At 33.0% G+C, this 20,704-nt stretch overlaps 2 protein-coding genes across 2 annotated transcripts; both read right to left on the bottom strand.

Annotated features, from left to right (window-relative positions):
• Positions 1 to 8,182: 8,182 nt before the first annotated feature.
• On the bottom strand, positions 8,183 to 9,303 carry LOC149572521 (uncharacterized protein At5g01610-like). The gene has a single exon (XM_089813642.1). It carries the CDS (start codon positions 9,024 to 9,026, stop codon positions 8,556 to 8,558), a length of 471 nt encoding a protein of 156 aa, XP_089669768.1. The 5' UTR covers positions 9,027 to 9,303; the 3' UTR covers positions 8,183 to 8,555.
• A 6,862-nt stretch (positions 9,304 to 16,165) lies between these two features.
• Positions 16,166 to 17,328, bottom strand: LOC149572522 (uncharacterized protein At5g01610-like). The gene has a single exon (XM_089813643.1). It carries the CDS (start codon positions 16,925 to 16,927, stop codon positions 16,457 to 16,459), a length of 471 nt encoding a protein of 156 aa, XP_089669769.1. The 5' UTR covers positions 16,928 to 17,328; the 3' UTR covers positions 16,166 to 16,456.
• Positions 17,329 to 20,704: the final 3,376 nt, after the last annotated feature.

Consider the following 20,704-nt stretch of genomic DNA (forward strand, 5'->3'; position numbering starts at 1 on the left):
TTTCTCCAGTTGAGCATGAATTTTATTTCCCTGAAGATGTAATAAGGAATGAGTACTCTCTACAGGAGCAAGAAACAAAGAAAGAAAAATGGAGAGTCTATTCAAAAGTTGTAAATTTAATTAATTGTTTTGACAAAGATTATAGCCCTCTTAGTAATGTTGTAACTACTACAGATAAAATAAATAAGCTTATGAGTACATTCCCCAAAATAATGGAGGTAATGAATGAGAAGAAGCAACATTTCATTGATTCTTTTTTAGATAAAGCTAGGGAAATAATGAGAAGATTGGGCTTCACTCCCAATATAGGGGCAGGCCCACTAGTTGTGCAAAGGAGGCCAGGATATACTGTCATTCAGGATCAAAGGCCCATTGTGGATAAAGAAAAATAGATAGTTGAATCTACTAGTGTTTTTTTTAAAGAAAGGCCTCCTGAACCTTCTCCCAAGAGGAGAATGATAATAAGGGAAGAGGAACCACATGATGAGAGTTACTCACCTTCCCAAAACCCCATTAGAATTGAGGAGGAGCAACTGATTGATGAGAAAATTGAACAAATGGGATCACAAGGGGGAGTTTTTGTTACCCAAGCAGAGATTGATGAAGGGAACCCCCAAGAGCCTCCTGTGCCAAGTTTTGAGTTAACTGTAGCAGATTTTAGGGAAGGGAATTAGACCTTGTTTTGGAATAAGCCAATCAGCAATTTTTGTTTGATGACAGTTTTGTAAGGTCTAGGGCTTTCCATCAGTTTTCTTGGAGGGCAAACATGCACATTTTTGAGGAAAGATGTAAAAATATGAAAGCAAAGCATCCAGAAATGGATGAAGCCTCCATTCAAAGTCAAATAAAGGAACAAATGATTCAAGAGTTTCAGAGTATAACCCCTGAAGAAGGGAGACCGATGGTAAAGGCTGCAAATATTTTATTATTGCCCAATTGGGACATTGTTGATGCCTTGATTTTTAATTTTGTGTCAAATAATTTTGGATTGCAAGATCCAAATAAAAAAGAGTTCTTGGGAACTGCATTTAGTAATGAACAAGCTGCTCTTGTCATGTGGTCATTGAGAAGAGGGTCCAGGGCTGCTCCATTACAATCTTATGATTCAGGACTAACAGGGAGTATCATTGTGAGGAGAGTTGTTGATACCTCACATGTACAGGCAGCTCACATGAATGTACATTACTCTAAATTTTCCTTGGCTACTGTAGAGAGGGAAGAAAAGGAAATGACTGAGCTACAGAGCAAGTATAGGCAGTTGTGGATGCCTACAATAAAGAGGTAAAGAAGAGAATTGAGCTTGAGAACAAGCTATTGGGAAAATCCACTAGGCCTAGAATAACATACCCTCGTCCCCCAGTTGAACCCTTCAAATCCACCGCCCTCATAGAAATACCAGATACACCCCAAAGGCCACAGTACTACACTACTGAGGACTTTGAAGAAGAAAAGGGTAAACTGTGGGCCTCACATGTAGAGTTTGAGTCAAAATATGAAGATAAATTAAGAAAAGCTCTCACATATTTGGGGGACAAAGTTGAATGGCCACTAATTCATGATCAGTTGGCTAGGGTGATCAGTATTTGGGAGGAGTTGAAAGCCAATGATGAGGCTCTAAAGCCTATTGTGAATAAATGGGTAAGAAGGGAGAAAGAAATGACATTTTTGTGTTTTTCTGTCATAAGGAATTCTCATGATCAAATTGAAAAAACCTTTGACATTGTTTCTAATCTTGCTGATTTTGACAATAAAAGGATTCATTTACAGAGAATAATAGTAGGCTACTTGAACAAGTACAAGAGCCAAAAATTCAGTTTGTTTCCTCGTGCCCTAGATAAAAGAAATAATTTGAAAAGCAAAGATGAATGGGCGAAGGAACTTGATGATTTTTTTTGTTTAAGGATGAATAAAATTGTAAATGAAACAGGGCATGCATGGTGGGCTACCACAATGGAAGAAATGGTGAAGGCCCAAATATTCTTTGATTCTTTAAAACAAGAATTTGTTGCTATTGATAATGAGGTTGAGTATGTGTTAAAAAGACAGAGAGATGTTTTACAATTCAATTGGCCAGATGACACACTGTTTGACAAGTGGATGGCAAAAATAACTCCTGGTGAACAGTTTGATGAAGATGAAACTGACAGTGATGAGGTGCAAGGTGAGGAGATCCAAATCATTGACACCATCACTACACAACCCCAACTAGAAGAAGAAGACAAGAATAATCAGCCACCTTCAGTTGCAGGCCCAAGCCCACATGATGTTGATACAACCGAAGAAGAGAAAAAAGTAGAAGTTACTCCCACCATACAGGATAAAGACAGTGGAAACCCACATGTGTAGATTAATGTGCAATCATCAAAACAATCTTCATCGGTGGCTAGCTTGGCAGTTACATAGAAAGAGAGATCAGAATAGCAGCCAAATCAGCAACAATAGAGGATGTAATAGAAAGGGGCCCACAAAAAGAATGTTTGATGTATAAGTCTTTTTGTTACTCACATTTTGTCATTGGGTGATAGGTGTATGTAAATATTTCTTGTAAAGGACACCTATCATTTTTCTCTTAGCCTGAAGCTTGTTGCATCTCACACTATGTAAGTGAGATTCCAAGGCTAGAGAAGGGTCCGATTTCTATTGTTTCTAGGTGATATAGTTAGTTTTTTTGGTCCACTATTTTGACAAGTTTATGATGTATTTTCTCTATTAGTTCCTGAGAATACATGAATGTAGAATGATCTATGTGTTTATTCTTAAGGTCATTTTGAGTTCACTGCGAATGTATACACTTTTCAAAGAAGATGAATGCAAATTATGAGCTGTCCCCATATCAGTTCTTTTTGAATTTTGCCTCCTTTTGATTACCTGGTCATCTTGATATTGTATGAGTAAAGGCTTGTGCAATTGAATGCAATCCAGTTAGGTTGTATATCTGTTCATCACTGCTATTAGTTCAATGGATTAAGTAAAAGCTTTGATGAATTTGATAAGGTTGCTAGAGTAGTAGAAAGGATTTTTGAATGATGAATTCTGATAAGAATTGTTAATAATATTTGTTGTAAGGCAACAAATTAGATCTAAGGATTTGTAGTAGACTCTGAACCCTAATGGATTAGGCACTGGTCAAAATGATTCAGCTGGAAGAGAGATGTGTCATAAATGGTTTTCAAATGCAAAATTATAATCAATTTTACTTTTATTTCCTGAAGATCTTCAAAGTTGGCCAGTAATTGTTTGCATGGAATGTTTTAGCTTTAGTTAGCCACTATTGTTGAGAACACGTGCATTCCTATAGAATAATGTTGGCCAGAACTGTTATATGGGATGTGTTTATCAAATTGTCATGAATTATGCATGTATTTGAGGATTTGAGATGAGAATCAAAATGAAACTAAAATAATCATCATACAGTGTTTCCCAGTCTTGAATCATCCCTGCGTATACCCACCCTAGATTTGCAGAGCCTAAAGAGCAGAAAACCACCCTTGGTTTTGTTGAAGTTGGGTCCAAATGGTTTGCACATATAATTGTTAATAGGAATTGGCTAGTCCTTAGATTGTGTGAGTGATGTCATTTTGGTATTGAGCATTTTGTTGCTTAGTAGTTTTTCAAAACACCAACAGGTTTCATCCCCTCACTCAAAGAAAACACAAGCACTCCTTTTTCAGACTCCCAAAAGATCTAAACAAAATCAGTTATTCTAAGCAAAAAGTATCAAACTAGGCCTACAATGATGATCCTACAAATGCTACAGTCCTAAAAGAATCCAAAGTTTCTGAATCTGATTCATCCCATAATCATTACCCTAAGGGTTCAATTTAAACATCAAATCCCCTCACTATCCCCCACAAATCCTTCAATTTTCAATCCCTATGCTTAAAGTTGTGTAAGTAATTTCCCTCCTATAGTGAGTATAGTTGGTGAATGATATGCTATGTTTAATGGTTGCATTTAGTTGCATTCTTACTCAATTCATACATTTCATGTCATTTTCAATGCATTACAGATACATTCCCACGTTGATTCCTAATTAATCGCATTAGTTGCATTTTGATCATTTTATTCCATTTTTAAGATGCATTCAGGTGTGTGTTTATTGTAATTCATTACATTAATCATTATCATTTTATTTGTTTTGTTGCATATTACGTTACTTGCATTAGTTTGAAGGTTCATTTAGTCCATTAATCATTATCATTTTAGAATCATTAAATGAAAATTTTTAAATGCACGTAGTTCATTAGGTCTCTCTCTTGACTCCTTAAATAGGTTCATTTTTAGCCATCATTATTAGGGGCATATACAAGTAAACATAATGCATCCCATCATCTCACATAAAAGTAAAGCATCATAAACATACATCATACATAATCATCTAGAGATAAAGTATAATGCATCCAATATGTCATATACAAAGTAAATCATATAAGCATTGCACCATCATAAGAAAATGCATCAATATAGGATCACCTCACATTACATAGGTCTGCATTGCATATCAAATCACACATAATGCACAAACTACATAGAAATAAATGCATCACATCTTGCAAGAACATGTTAGAAGCACATCGTAATCATAAAGATACATTGCATCCTACAATGACACACATTAGTATCTCATCATATAGGCATCATAAAACATCATAAAAACGTGGGGCACATGATCCATGGTACACATGTCACCCAATGTCCCATGAAAAGAATGAAAGAATAGACCCATAAAGTCCCCTAAAAAATAATAAAAATATACATTCCATCCTAATAACGTCTACATGATACAACGAGGTTTGTGCCCTAAAAAATAATATTGTTCATCAAAAATACATCCTGCATGCACACGTAAACCCCCAAAATGCATCATATCATTGCCCATCTATCTCTCTTGTTGGGCATGGTTGTCCCCCTATCTCTATTGTTGGACCTGGACTCAGGGCAACCTGTGTGGGATCTGGCAATGGCAGTGGTACTAGGCACATCCTCAAATCTCTCTTGGTGTTTGTCCTTCCCCCTGGCCTCAATGCCACCATCATCAACCCTAGTTGGATCACCCCTATCTAAACTACTCATGTATCATCTCTTCCACCCTAGGCTCATTCGGCAGCCTCCCTCTAGGCTCCCCCTCCTAGTATCTCAGCCTCCATCATGTGAACTAAACCATGTCTCATTTGTCATTTCTACCAAGTCCATTGAGACCCCCCTACCTTGACACTACTACTAGTCACAACCTCCATCCTAGTACTTGTCTTAGGAAACCCCTGAGTGGCTCTCCAAAACTTCTCCCTCATATTGGTGGCACTATTGCGTGGTAGTTGGCCCAATAGAATGCAACCCGCTCCCTCAAATCTAGCATCTACACCTCCCTCCTATCTCGATCACACTGTAAAATATCAATCTCATCAATATCTGTCTGTGATCTACCACCATGCACTGAGGCATGTGCCCTCACCACTGCTAGCTCTTGGAGCAATTGGTCTCTCTCCCACTACAACATGTCTCGCCCATGACATGAGCTGATCCATGGACTATTGCATCCACCAAAACTAACTTATGTTAGCCATTAGTCAGTTATTAACTATCCCTAGTCCCACCTCCAGGTTTGGCCCCTTGCTCCCAGCCTACCATTTAATTTCAACCCTCTACCCATGATCATGTTGGCTACGAACCGCATTCCCACAACCCCAAGACTATGTTCCCACATTGGCCCCCCAAATCAGTTGACCCCAGTGGGAATGCAATCCTACCTAAAATTTGAGGCGGGATTGTGAACCCACATAAAATTCTTGGTGGGAAAGCAATCCCATTTCAAATTCAATGCAAGACCATTTTCCCATGACTAATTTTCCCCCTCTTTGACCTCTCGCAATCCTATGAGCATGCCCTAGACTTGACCCTCCCAACCCCTACCCCAACCAACTTTTTTTGGGATCATGATCCTGCCAATCCCGACAACATTCTCGTCAATCCCTAGCCTACGAGAATGCATTTTTGAAACACATGATTGAAATTAAAACAAAAATGACAAAAGGAAAGAGCAAATTTTTGAGCCTAACATTTTGTCCACTACCCCATGTCATTGAATTTGCCTCACAAAATATGCTTGGTGCCTCGGTCCATCTTGTCCAACCATCACCTTAGTCAAATCCAGAGCTCACAAATAACAAGGATATAGTAGCAAAATAAAGGCAAGTAAGTTTGGTTTAGCCCTATGGGCCCTTATACTAAACCCTCTCTGAGTCATTTTTCCCTATTCCCCCTCCAAGTTGATACCTTTTTGCCCTCCCTTTGTTATTTTTGCATCTTGGTCACAATTTTTACCTCCAGTTAGCCCTTTTAGATTCTCTATTCCGCCTTGATTTTCTTTCTTTTTGAGATGTCGTCAGGCTTCATTTTCTCTCCTCTTCGCCTTCTCAAGGGGGCATCACCTAGTCTACTCTCTCCTGTCTCTTTCGACACCGGGGCAACTTTGTTGCTTTTAAAATTTTCTCTGTCTTCTATTATTTTCAAACATTCTTCAAAATAATATTGTCCCAACACTATGTCAAAAACAGACAAAATGTAGACACCTAAAAATTTGACTACACAATTAAGTAATCCTATTTAGTCATCTTCTAAGATATTATTAATTAAGTATTTAATATTTAATTAATTTATATTATCCCCTAGTTAATTAATCTAATTTATTGACTATAGTTCAATTGATAAATCAAATAACAACCAATGGTTTGATTATTGATTAAATCTCCCATCTATTACATTGAATAATTACACAATACCTATTTAATTTAATTCCAAATTCCTATTTTGATTAAATAATACCACTTAATCAGTCCTCAACCCTAACCTAATCTTTAATCCAATCCTAGCCCAATGGTTCAGACTTAACCCAACCCATTCACCCATAATAAACCTACTTGATTAGCTAATTAAATCTAGTTGATTAAGTACCCACTTGTATTTCTCTAACAAGCCCACTTGCTTCCTAATCATTCCCAAAGCCAAGCCTACCTTTTGGTGCAACAACAACTGTAGTTTCTAACAGTGCATATGTTGGATCATGAAACTAATACACATCATTTTACCATTAATAATATCTAGAAAGAAATCTACAAGACAATAATAGAAGAATGTTTGTAGATCCTTCAAGCTATTCCTTAATCACTCTAAATTTCTTGACAATTCAAAATGAACAAATCTTCCAACAATAAGACAACTTAAGTTTGACAAAAGTTTACACATACTAGCCACATGTAACATTTTCACATCCATTCACTTTTCTAATCTTTATTAGGATGAGTTTTCCAGCAGTAAAATTCTTGCATGTCTGGTTGCACCACATTTAAGATATATAGGATCACATGGAAGCCTCATGTCATGCATTATGTTTAGCTCTTTTTATAATTTATTGAACTAAATAATGTTTTATTGAGAATAGTCACTTACTTTTGCTTAAAAATTATTGATCCGTGTTTCAAGAGTTTGGGTTCATAAGAGCCCACTTTTCGTGAGCTTGAATGACCTGTTTAGTATTAATTGCATCTATGCGGTAATCATAAAGATGGTTATCAAAGCATCCAATAGATCATCTATTTTAATACTACTTTGACTCAATCTCACATAATTCTATGGCTTGCCCCAAAATTAATCCCACTAAACTATTACGCCATTTATAGAACCATTAATAAGTGGTGCATCTTAGAAACCATTTAACATAGAGCTCCCTCATTTATCAAATATGTATTGTTTTATCGAATGATAATGCGTATATGTAATTCTTAAATAATAGCATTGGAAACTTGTCTTTGATGCAAGAACACAAACTCTCCATTTAATTTCTTAGCAAATCAAGACTCGCACAAAGTCATCACATTAGAATAAGAAATTGCTAATTGACTGTCGAATATAAACAGTTTCAGTATTATAAAACCATACAATATCAAAGAGTAAATATATCATCTTAACCTAAAGCACGTAGCACAGAATTATAAAATGCTATGCTAGATGCTTTGACATCACAATTGATCTCTCTATAAATATAACAAAAAGTTACACATCAAAGTATTATTCACGAGTTCAAAACCAAAAAGTAAGAAAAAACTAGATTCTTTAAAATCACAATGCTTTCACTTTAATTATAAGAAAAAAACTACATGTAGAAGTACATGATCCATGGCAAGTGTTGTTCAAAGCTGACATTTCAGAATGTCCTTCAAATAAGTAGATTACATAGATATTCATATAATTGTTGATTCACAGTGGATTATAATATTTAGAAGGGAGCCTACACTTAAAGGTCTCATGAGAAAAAAGATTCAATCTGTTAAAAGTCGCCAAGAGATTGATCTATAAATCAGTTTGCTTAAGAAATTCCAACACAGTGATCCTCACCAGATCCACTTCCCCAATTGAACATAAACACAAAGTACAGAACATTTTAAATAGATACAGTTTACTCAGTCTCCCACGCACCTACCATAACCACATAATAACTCCTATTAAACTGAACACTGCAGTTAACTCCCTGAAACCCTAACCCTAACAGATTTCCAGATCTAGACTTCGGCCCTGAGAAGAGCATTGCAGTCAAGGCCGCAGCCACATTGAGGAGATTCAACAAAATTATCAACAGGAAAAGAAGCCGAAACAACTCCTACGGAGAATTCCAAGCTATCCCCCTCGCGAACAACGCCATCAATGGTGAGCCAGAAGAACAATACCTTTACGCTGATGCCTTTCAAATCCTTCAGAGATCCCGTCGAAATGCGTCCTGTGATGCTATCTCTATATTTGAGACTATAACCTGATTCCAAGCTGAAGCTGCAAGAATTTTCAAAATAAATCTCGAAGCTTCCATCGTCGTTCAAGGTATAACCCTTCACATTCGTCGGCAACAGGCCCGATGGAAATCCGTACTTTTCTAGTACAGTATAAGCCGTGAGATTCGAATCAGCTTGCGCGGAACAATAAATCATACAGCTGCAGAGAACCAATGCGATCAGCGCAGGGATTTTAGCGGATGCCATGGCCGCACTTGCAAGCTTCTAACTTTGGCCCTAAATATAGCAAATTGGGGGAAAACAGGGAGGGGGGTTTCTGGGGTTAGCAAGAGTTTAGATTCAGCGTGAAGGAATAGAAGTTGGAAAGTCAAAAGAAGGGAGACAAGGGATTGTATTGGAAGGTACAACGTGAGAGGCGTGGAAGCTTGTTAACCTTGGCTGACCAGAGATTTGTCTCGGTGACCAAGAAGAAAGCTTTGGAATTCGTTAAGGTAGCTTTTTGTTTTGCCAAAATGGTTATTGGGGATTAGTTTTTATGGAGAGAAATGTTCAATTTAATGAAAGGCCTCAAGGATAAGGTGAGTTGGGAGTTGTTTTTTTGGGTTTTTTGTTTTTTTTGTTTTTGTTGGTATTGTTGTCGTTGTATTAGGGAAAAGGTTTTATTATTTGTATATCTTAATTTTAGGTACTTGTCGATGGTAAATGGTATGTTGGATTTTGATATTTAATTTTTTTCTAGTGTTAAAGTTTCAACTTATGGGTATCCATGAATTTGAGTGGTAAAAAAAATGATCTTTTCAAATGGTTGATTGATACCCACTATATTCTTGCACAATAGTTGTTCATTCAATAGTTGTAGTCAAATGTCTCAATAGTTTTTACGAAATATAGGCCAATTACCAACCAATAAAGCTAAAATATTAACCGTACTCTATAAGTCTTATTCTCATTTCCATTTTCATTTTTGTTCCCCTACCAAGCCATAAGGGAATTACTAATGGGTAAGGAATTTTTTTGTGTGTTGTTGCCTCGTTGGATTATGTCATTAATTTGGTTCTTTGTAATTTATAATGGTTCTTAGATTTCTAGAATTATTAATGTATAATGATGGATCTTATTTAGAATGAGAAATGCATCCACCTTTTTATGAGTTTTTTTAAATTGTTACTCATATAATTAATTGTAATGAAGGATGTGTTATAGAGAAATATGAGATCATGCCACTCATCATAACTCATTTATTGCATATACCTTATAATCTAGACATAAGCTAAAATGCATGGAAGTGCTACAACACATTTATTTCGTTAAAATGAATGTATACATCTCAAAGTAAAAATGTTCATCTAATAGCAAAATAGACTTTTTTGGGTTTGTTATCTAGTTTGATTAGGTCATTATATTTGGTTGTTTGTAACTAAGTTTGTAGAGTTATTAATGTTGAAAACTAGAACACATTCAAATTTAGAAACGCATCCCAACATTTATGAGAAATATGGGAATTAGTTGTAATGAAGGATGAATTAGAGAGAAATATGGGAATATGATACATGTAAATTCATTATAATTGCAAATACTTTTAAAGAGACAATGACCATAATGTATGGAAGTATGCAACACACATTTATTTCCTTAGAAATAATTCTTACATCTAAAAATAGAATTGTTCAAACAACCCCAGTAAAGGGTTAAGAGCAATCAATACTTGAGGTCAAAATAATAATAAGAAAGAACCTAACACAAGTGAGAAGGAGGATTGAATTATATGAAATTGAACTTTAATTAATCATCTCAAGACAACTTGAAAATGCAAGTTTTTGATAAATCATCGTGACACTTGGAAATGCAAGTGTTGGTTTTGTTCAAGAACTCTAGATGTGATTTTGTATACGGGATCATTCTTTGTTGATATCAAAACTAATAACGAGGTAGAGTGGAAAGCAATAGTAGAATGATGGTTGTGGTCTATCCAAAATTGGGTAGAAAATCACATTTTATTCAAAGGAATTTAAGGCATTATTAGGTAGAGTTTATTAATCTCAATAGTGCAAAAGGAAGATGAATGCTATAGAAAATTTTCTAGTTAGTGTTATGATGATTAGGCCTCTAATAAATGTAATGATATTGCTTAGCCAAGAGATAAAATATCAAAATAGAAATATTTGATAACTAGAAGCCACTTTAACTCATTATTTCTCAATCAACTATTAGAGTGACGAAGTGAATGATGATGCAAGTAATGGCAAGGGTTATGCACAAGGGTGCATGGGGGTTTTGATGGCCTAATTTGCTCCTACTATTGTGGAAGTAGAAGGGCCTATGTAGTGGGTGGGTATGGATTGTTGAGCATTACAAATTATTGGTTAAATCATTGTGGATTTTTATGGCTAGATTCATAGCGTCCTCTAGGAGCTCGGGGAACCCACCTTTCTTATTTAAGAATGTTGCAGTTAATGGATAGTCTTCATCATGTAGGAAAGTGAACCTGACAATTCTTTTTAATGCATACTAGAAGAAAGTGCAAGAATATTAAGTTTTTAGGGTTGCACTCAAAACCTAATGGATGTTTGCAAAGAAGTGAGGATTGACTAGTAATGATGATCAATCTAAACAAATTCCTGGGAATTCACATCAATTTTCTTTCTTTATGAGATATTAACCCATTATAATTAGTATCCAATAGGGAAATGGTCGTTGTCTAAGGATACATATTTTCTTCTTTGTGGTGTGTTTGAGTTAGTAGGTCAAACTATGATCTTTGAAGGTGTTCCTTATTTTTATAATCATGTAGGGATTTTAATCAAACTATGGCATCTAGGGTTTGATCCTATAGAAGAGCTTCCAATGAGGATTCCTATTTGGATTCAACTTCATTGAATTCCAGTGGATTTTTAGTACCATAAAATCTTGCACTCCTTTGTTATTATTTTAGGAAAATCCATGGGTGCATCTTAGTAAGCCCTTGATTCTAGTGTAACCCCTAAATTTTTCTTGTCTATGTGTAGAAATTAGTTTAAATGACATTTTACTTTAACTCTAGAAATAAGATTAGGAAGTAGGAGTTAGATCCTATATGTTGACTATGAAGCACCATCATTTTAATTTTGTAATTTCCATGAGTATGAACAACTACAAATAAATTGTCGTAAGTTAGGAGCAAAGCTTTAGCAACCTTCTTCTAGGATGCATGTAATCAATTATAAAGAAAAGGATAAAGCCTTAGTGCAAAATAATGGACCTGGTTTGAAGGGGTTAATTCCTATTCAAAATATTTGCCAAAGACAAAGGTTCCAATTCATTAAAACAAAGCCATGACTAGAGGGGATTTCAGTAGATTTGATGTTCTTTAAAATTTTGAAGAGTTTCACACACGCGCGCGCGTGCGCGCGCACACACACACACACACACACACACACATTTTAAAGATTTTTTTATGGATACCCAAGAGGGGCATAGATTTTGTGTTACCATCTCCCTTATTCTTAAATTTTGGCACAAGATTAGAATCATCTAAAGAAATATAACACAAAGGGTTAGAACCCATAACTACCTCTAGATCACCTCTCGCTTTCTAATCATTAGCCCTTATCTAAATTGAATCAATTGAAGGAGCAAATCCTTACATTGAAACCTCAAAAGTATTCATCTCTAAAGTATCTAAACCAATGTAATATGACTCCTTGAACCCAAGAGTCATATTACATTAGTTTCTACTTTATGATAGTGTCATCCTTAAATATAACATATTCCAAGTGGATGCTAGCTTGCCAAAAAATGAGTACCTTGTTATAGTCATGTGTTGCCTTGTATAACCCTTGTCTTTGATCCTATAAGGAAATACTTTTTCAAGTTGGATTGTCGAGAGTGGATAGTTTTAAATGCTCTACTTCTTTAAGGGGATCCTTGGTTTATTAGTGGTACAATTCAAATAGTTGGCCTAGAGGTGGGATTTAAGAGTAGTGAAATATTGTCTTCTATTTGTTGAGCAACCTTTTTTCTATTTAGAGAATGGTTTTCACTTAATTGGGGTCATGATCCTAAAGGTTCAAGGTTATTGTTTTTCTTGAGTTTCAATAGAGAAACTTGGGAGTGTTTTCTTGGTGAAAATATAATTGGAATAAAATTGGTTAACATGTGTGCAATATATTCCTGTGGTTGTTGTGTCAAAATAAATCTCTCATCTTGGAAATATAAAAAAACAATGATTTTATTGTCCTTCATTTTTCTTCCCTTGTTGCAATGAAGAAAGTTATGACAATTTCTTCTTTCAATGTTCTTCCTTTGTGGAAATTTTGTGGCTTTAGTGAAAGTTTTGGAGGAGACCTCGTGCAAGCTTCCTCTTTGTGGAAATTTTGGGAAGATTTATGGCATCCCCTAGTTTAGCTTCCTTTCTTGTAGTTGCTTTGGATTTGGGCCATCCTTCATCATTTGACAAATTTTCATAGAATGAAATGAATGTATCTTAGAAGAATATCACCAATTGGTCTTCTAGGTTTGGCATAAGGTCAAGAGTACACTCAAGAAACTAATGAGGATAAGTTTAACCTTAGAGAGTCTTTATCTTCTTCAAATGTAGATATTATTAATCTCCTTGGACTTTCTTTTCACATTATTTTTTAGGCTCATATAGGGAGAATGAAAAAGATTTCTAAGAGGGCCACCCAATTAGTTAAGCGTATTGCTCCTCCTAATTATTTTCTCAAAATAAATACTGGTGGTTATATAAAGGAAAACCTATGTGCTATGGAAATTGGTGGATTTGGACATGATAATAGAGGATCTATTAAAAAAAGTCCATCTTCACAGAGGTGCATTTTAACAATAACATGGAGGATTGGGCTATTTTTAAGGATTTAAAGAATGCTTTTGAGTTGGGTTGGGATAAAGTGATGTGAAAAAAAAAGTCCATGATTTTGGTTTGTTTGCTTAATAAGATAGATTTTTTGAATTCCTCATAAAGATTGTTCTTGATAGTTATACAAAACATCCATCTTTCTTCAAACTTCGATTTTATCTCCTTTATTTGTGTTCAACGAAGTTGTTGATTGTTTGGCCAATTGCTCCTTTGGAGAAATGAGATTGAAGTATGTGGTGAATTTTTGTTGCTAGGCAAGCATAATGATCAATCATTGATTCAAATTCTCCATGAAGATCAAGAAGATTAGTTTTATGTGAATAGATTGGAGGGTTTTCCTTCTTTATTGAATTTTACATATATCAAAGGCTAAGTGCATCAAATGTGAAAGAATATGTATTTATACTTGATATCATATTTGATAAGGAAACATATCAGCAATTTTATGTTGCAAACTTTATATAAAATGAAAAAAAAGGACAAATATTTTAAAGTAATTTGAAATTTTATTCTTGTATATATTTATTGGAGTATTTTATATATATTAAGAATAATTAAATTATAATAGAAAAACATATCAAAGCACCTAATTACATTTGTGTTTGAAACTACTCAATAAGGAAATTTTTATTTCATATTAATACATCCTCATTACATGCATCTTGCTAATTTACCTTTAAGAAAACTAATTAGTGGTATCAAAGGAGCTTACACATGTACTAAATGCTCATTCCCTAGAATATTTTTAGATGCATATATGCATTGAATACATTAAGTATTTTTTTGATATATTTACAAGGTTTCTTATAATATTAATTTCTTGTATAAATTTTTATATATGCATATTTTAAGATATAAATAAACATATGTCTTATTATAATAAAGATGATAATATAATGTATATATAGAATTCAAATTATATATATATAAGAATTTTGTGTGTGTGTATGTATAAATAAATCAATAAAATAAGGTTATTTTATTTTAAAATATTTGATTAATTAAATATTATGGAATTGTTCTTATATATTATCTCTTAATGTATTTTTTAAGGATTCCCTCAAGTTTCAAAAACAATTCCACCCTCCTCATAAATCTTTGACAACTTTCTCTAGATTGAAAATCTATCCACTACCTTGCTAGAAATTTACATATTTAATATTGTAGTTGAGTCTATATTTATATCCAAGGTCGTCCTCATTAAGCTTACATGAGCAACATAATAAAAAAGGGAGTGACCATGAGGTAATTTGACATTTAAGGTATATAAACATTGGTAAATGACATAATAAAAAAAAATGTCATCATCCTCATCAAACTTAATTAACCAATCAAACTATAACCCTTCAACAAAACTTATCTTCTTATATAAAATATAAATAAAATGCACATAATATTATTAAACTTTAGCTAGTATATTTACTTAGTGTCAAACACATCTACTTCATCCACATCAGAGCAATAATTGAATTAAAACTAGATAGTAAAATAAATAAATACATGAGTTATTTTGTTATGAAATTTTCACTTCATCAAATATTATGTAATTGTCCTCTTGTGTAGTCTCTTAAATGATTAGTCAATATTCGTAATTGTCCCTATTGCAACCTCTTACTAGAATGATTTCACCATCCCACTTGATCAAATGTTATGTAATTGTCCTTGTGTGCAACCTCATACTAGAGTGATTTCACCCTCCTCATTAAGCTTTAGCCAATATTCACATGATCAAATATTATGTAATTGTCCTTGTGTGCAACCTCTCTCTAGAATGATTTCACCCTCCTCATAAAGCTTTAGCCAATATTCATTTGAACAAATATTATGTTATTATCCTTGAATACAACCTCTTTCTGGAATGATTTCACCCTCCTCATAAAGCTTTAGCCAATATTCACTTGATCAAATATTATGTAATTGTCCTTGTATGCAACCTCTTACTTGAATGATTTCACCCTCCTCATAAAGCGTTAGCCAATATTCACTTGATAAAATATTATGCAATTGTTCTTGTATGCAACCTCTTACTTGAATAATTTCACCCTCCTTGTAAAGCTTTAGCCAACATTCACTTGATCAAATATTATGTAATTGTCCTTGTATGCAACCTCCTACTTAAATAATTTCACCCTCCTCATAAAGCTTTAGCCAACATTCACTTGATCAAATATTACATAATTGTTCTTGTATGCAACCTCGTAGTAGTCTGATTTGACTTTGTCCATAAAGCTTTTGACACTTTCTCTAGATTGAAAATTTGTTAACTTTCAAGAAGGGAACATCTAGAGAAAGTTATTTGTTGAATAATATGAATAGGCCTATATCATATAAAATTAAAGTTGAAGCTTGTCCTTGCCATAAGAAATACGATTTGATCTCTCAAATTTAATAAAGACTTGAGGTTGAACCAATCTAACATTCAAGAAATTTAACATAAAATGACACAAAAAAAAGACATAAAATCATTCTCTCTATTCCTACTTACGAAATAAACTAGAATTTAACTAAAATTATATTATCTTTTAAAATATTGATAAAAATACAAATATTATTAAAACTTTTAAACTTGTATATTGTATACATCCATCTAAATGAATTTGAGATAAAGTTTCAAAATGATTCTAGACCTATACCTAGTTTAGGTAGTCTCAAACACTTCTGCCTTACCCACATGCTAACCAACTAAATTTGAACTAATTACGACACCCAACTCATTAAAACCCTGGCCCTTACTACCTTAGCCAAACGATAACTCCAACTAAATTTCAACTCAATATGGCATCTGACTCACTGAAACCCTAGCCCTAAAACATTTTCAGATCTAGGCTTCGGCCGTGAGAATAGTATTACAGTCAAATCCGCAGCCACACTGGGGAGATTCCACAAAATTATCAACGGAAAAGGAAGCCGAAGCAATTCCGACAGAGAATTCCAAATTATCTCCATGGCGAACAACTTCATCAATGCTGAACCAGAAGAACAATACCTTAACTTTGATGCCTTTCAAATCCTTCAGAGATCCCATCGAAATGCGCCCTGTGATGCGATCTCTGTATTTGAGACTGTAACCTGATTCCAAGCTGAAGCTGCAAGAATTCTCAAAATAAATCTCGAAGCTTTCGTCCTCATTCAAGTTATAACCCTTCACATTTGTCGGCAATAGGCCCGCGGGAAATCCGTACTTTTCCAGAACAGTATAAGCCGTGAGATTCGAATCGGCTTGTGCAGAACAATAGATCATACGGCAGCAGAATACTAATGCGATTAACGCAGGGATTTTAAAAGACGCCATGACCGCACCTGCAGCTTTTAACGCTTTCCCTGAATTTAACGAATTGAAGAAACAGGGGCACCTTCAGGGTTAACAAAACTTTAGTTTCCCTGAATTTAACGAATTGAAGAAACCGGGGTACCTGAAAGGTTAACAAAACTTCAGCTCAGTTCTGATGGATTTCTTCAATCCATGGAAACGAAACTTTATCTTTTGCAATGAATCTAGATCAGACAGTCTTCAATCCATAGAAACAAAACTTTATCTTTTGCAATGAATCTAGATCAGACAGTCTTCAATCCATAGAAACAAAAATTTTCCTTCCGCAATGAATACAGATCCGACAGTCGGCAACCGAAAAAACCACTTCTAGTGCAAGCTCGGTATCCTCGGACGCTACTACTAGTTTGGGATTTGGGATTTGCACAATTTAATTAATGGTTTGCTAATTAAAATAAAATAATATTTTTTGAGATGTGTATTTCTAAGATTCTTATCTTAAAAGAATATTCTATGGCACTATTTCTTATTTGTAATTATATACGTTTTTTATTAAAATATGTTTTGGAATATTGTTAATAGTCAGGTCTTGTTATTATATTATATTTGTTCTTATGTGATTAATTATTGTTAATATCAAATAGTAGATATCTACAAGGCAGGTTGCTCATGTCATTAAATTTTCCAATATCAAAAAATTATTATTGATCCATAACATTTGGGATCATTGATTTTAAAAATAATTTCTATGTTGAAATTTCATTTTTTCGATTGGTTCATAGCATTTATTGCGAATATCTAACCCTGGGGTCCCATGGGGGGGTGCTTGGACTCTATATTTAAGGAGTTGGAGGTTCCATGATAAGATTTTGGAGGGACTAAAGCTTAATTTCGAATCTTTTCCTTTTAACTAGGAGCCCCTACTTTTTAGTTGAGCGGATGCAAAAGGGGGGCTGGAAATAGCCCCTATTGTTTAGGGAAGAATTCTACCACTTGGCAAGAACCTACCCTTCATTTTCCCTCCAAATTGAAATCATTCTATCAAAAATTCTAAAAACAACAATTTATATTTTTAATATTTCCTTCAATTTAGGAGCTAATTTTTTAAAGCAAATTTAAATGTCATGCCCATGAGACCGTTCCCCTTTAAATATTCCTAAAAAAGCTCAACGACACCACCCGCTCTATTTTTAAGCAAGCAGGTGCCCATGGAACCCTAGCCTAATCTATTCATTACACCACTATTGCCACTCTTTAATCCCATTTCATCCATTGCTTTCCACCAAATATGGTTCGACGGAGATCTTGACACGAAGACAAACATCATATCACACAAGCACATCAAAATTTGATGTACATTTTGTTGTCCTACATGACACTTACAAATAATAATTCATGGAGGATATCAATTCTTTTACATCACACATCCACCTAATTTATACTCAATTATCTATGTGCATAAAACTAAAAGAAATTGTATTTGCTATATATATATATATATATATATATATATATATATATATATATATATATATATATATATATATATATATATATATATATAATAGTAAAATTTGCAAACATCATTTCACACCACGACATCAAAATTTGATGTACATTTTGTTGTCCTAAATGACACTTACAAATAATAATTTATGTAGAGGATATCAATTCTTTTACATCACATATCCACCTAATTTATACTCAATTCACATCTATGTGCATAAAACTAAAATAAAATTTATTTGATATAAAATATATTATATTATTTATTGAAATATATATATATACACACACACAACAATCATCTAATAGTAAAAATGTTTGGTTAAATAGTTAGATTTCAATGGTCAACAATACCATTTATATTATACAAATCATGGCATTAATTGCGAATTTAATTTTTTTAATATTATTTATTATTCAATTTATAATATATATATATATATATATATATATATAAAATTTTCGCTTAGCAGTGTATTATATTTTAACCCTTAATAGATTCTAAGTTTCATTTTACCTGTAAGTTTTTTTATTTTAAATAATTTATTTAAAGTGTGCTTTTATTTTTTAAATTTAATTTATTTAACATTTTCACTATATTTATATTAACTCTTAATAGATTCCAAGTTTCATTTTACTTGTAAGTTTTTTTATTTTAAATAATTTATTTGAAGTGTGCTTTTATTTTTTAAATTTAATTTATTTAACATTTAAATTTAAAAAATAAAAGCACACTTCAAATAAATTATTTAAAATTAAAAAACTTATAGGTAAAATGAAACTTGGAATCTATTAAGAGTTAATATATAATACATTGTTAAGCGGAAATTATATATATATATATATATATATATATATAATTTAAAAAATAAAAGCACACTTCAAATAAATTATTTAAAATTAAAAAACTTACAGGTAAAATGAAACTTGGAATCTATTAAGAGTTAATATATAATACATTGTTAAGCGGAAATTATAAATAAATTATTTAAAATTAAAAAACTTACAGGTAAAATGAAACTTGGAATCTATTAAGAGTTAATATATAATACATTGTTAAGCGAAAATTATATATATATATATATATATATAAGCTCAATCATTGCTAATGCTCATAATAATTGAATCTAAATATAGTGAAAATGTTAAATAAATTAAATTTAAAAAATAAAAATTTAATTTTAATTTTTAATTTGAAGAAGTCTAATAATATTTAAAAGTTAGTATCTATTTTTAAAAAATATATTAATTTAAGAGTATTATAAATTGACATTATGATTCTATTTTAAAAAATGATTAATTATTTGATTAAAAAATCTTAAAATAATTATAATTATATTTTAATCTAAACTAGAAAATATCACATATGTCATATGCAATTTAAAACTATTTTACCTTTTTAATAATTTCATTTTATTTGTAAATTTAAGGTTTAGTTTTATTTATAAATTTTGACATAAAAATCAAAATTTCTGCTTAAGAGTGTATTATATATTAACTCTTAATAGATTCCAAGTTTCATTTTACCTGTAAGTTTTTTTATTTTAAAGAATTTATTTGAAGTGTGCTTTTATTTTTTAAATTTAATTTATTTAACATTTTCACTATATTTAGATTCAATTATTATGAACATTAGCGATGATTGAGCTTATATATATATAAATATAAAATCGAGAGTTCAAAGAAGTACACCAAAAAGGAGGGAGGCAAAGCCTCGACCAACTAATCAGAGAGTAACAAGATATACAGTCCACCAAGAAGGACCATTAACCACGAGACATATATACCAGAGCTAAACAAGAATACATGTGCACCAGAAGAATATCCAAAAGAAAACTAGTCCTGCAGAATAACATCTTCAAACTTATTAATCCAGGATATCCGTCCTAGGGGCCCTTCCATCCATATAGCTTTTTTCTGCGCCAGGAGTTGGGAAAAGACATGGAGGTTATCAATAGAGGGTTTTTTGCTATTTTTGATCTCTTGCATAAGCTTTGCAAGAGCTTCATCAAACTTCATTTGATTGTCCATTATGCTTGCCAACTCGTACCCATTTTGCATCTCGTATATAAACATAGTAGCCCGACCACCCCGCAAAAATTTGAGCAGCTTTCTATTTTCCATATTCAGCACATAGCAAACCTGTGAGGCAATTTTAAAATGTATGAGATTTCTATGAAATCTAGTAAGAGATCTGGTAAAACCTTGGAATTTAGAATCATTTCTAAATTTCCATATATGCCAAAGGATGAGAGATGAGAGAACCTGCTAGAACAAGTTAGCATCTTTTCT

This window comes from Cupressus sempervirens, chromosome 2 (assembly GCF_028749045.1).
Source record: "Cupressus sempervirens isolate cs-2001-9-10 chromosome 2, ASM2874904v1, whole genome shotgun sequence".
Lineage (NCBI taxonomy): Eukaryota > Viridiplantae > Streptophyta > Pinopsida > Cupressales > Cupressaceae > Cupressus > Cupressus sempervirens.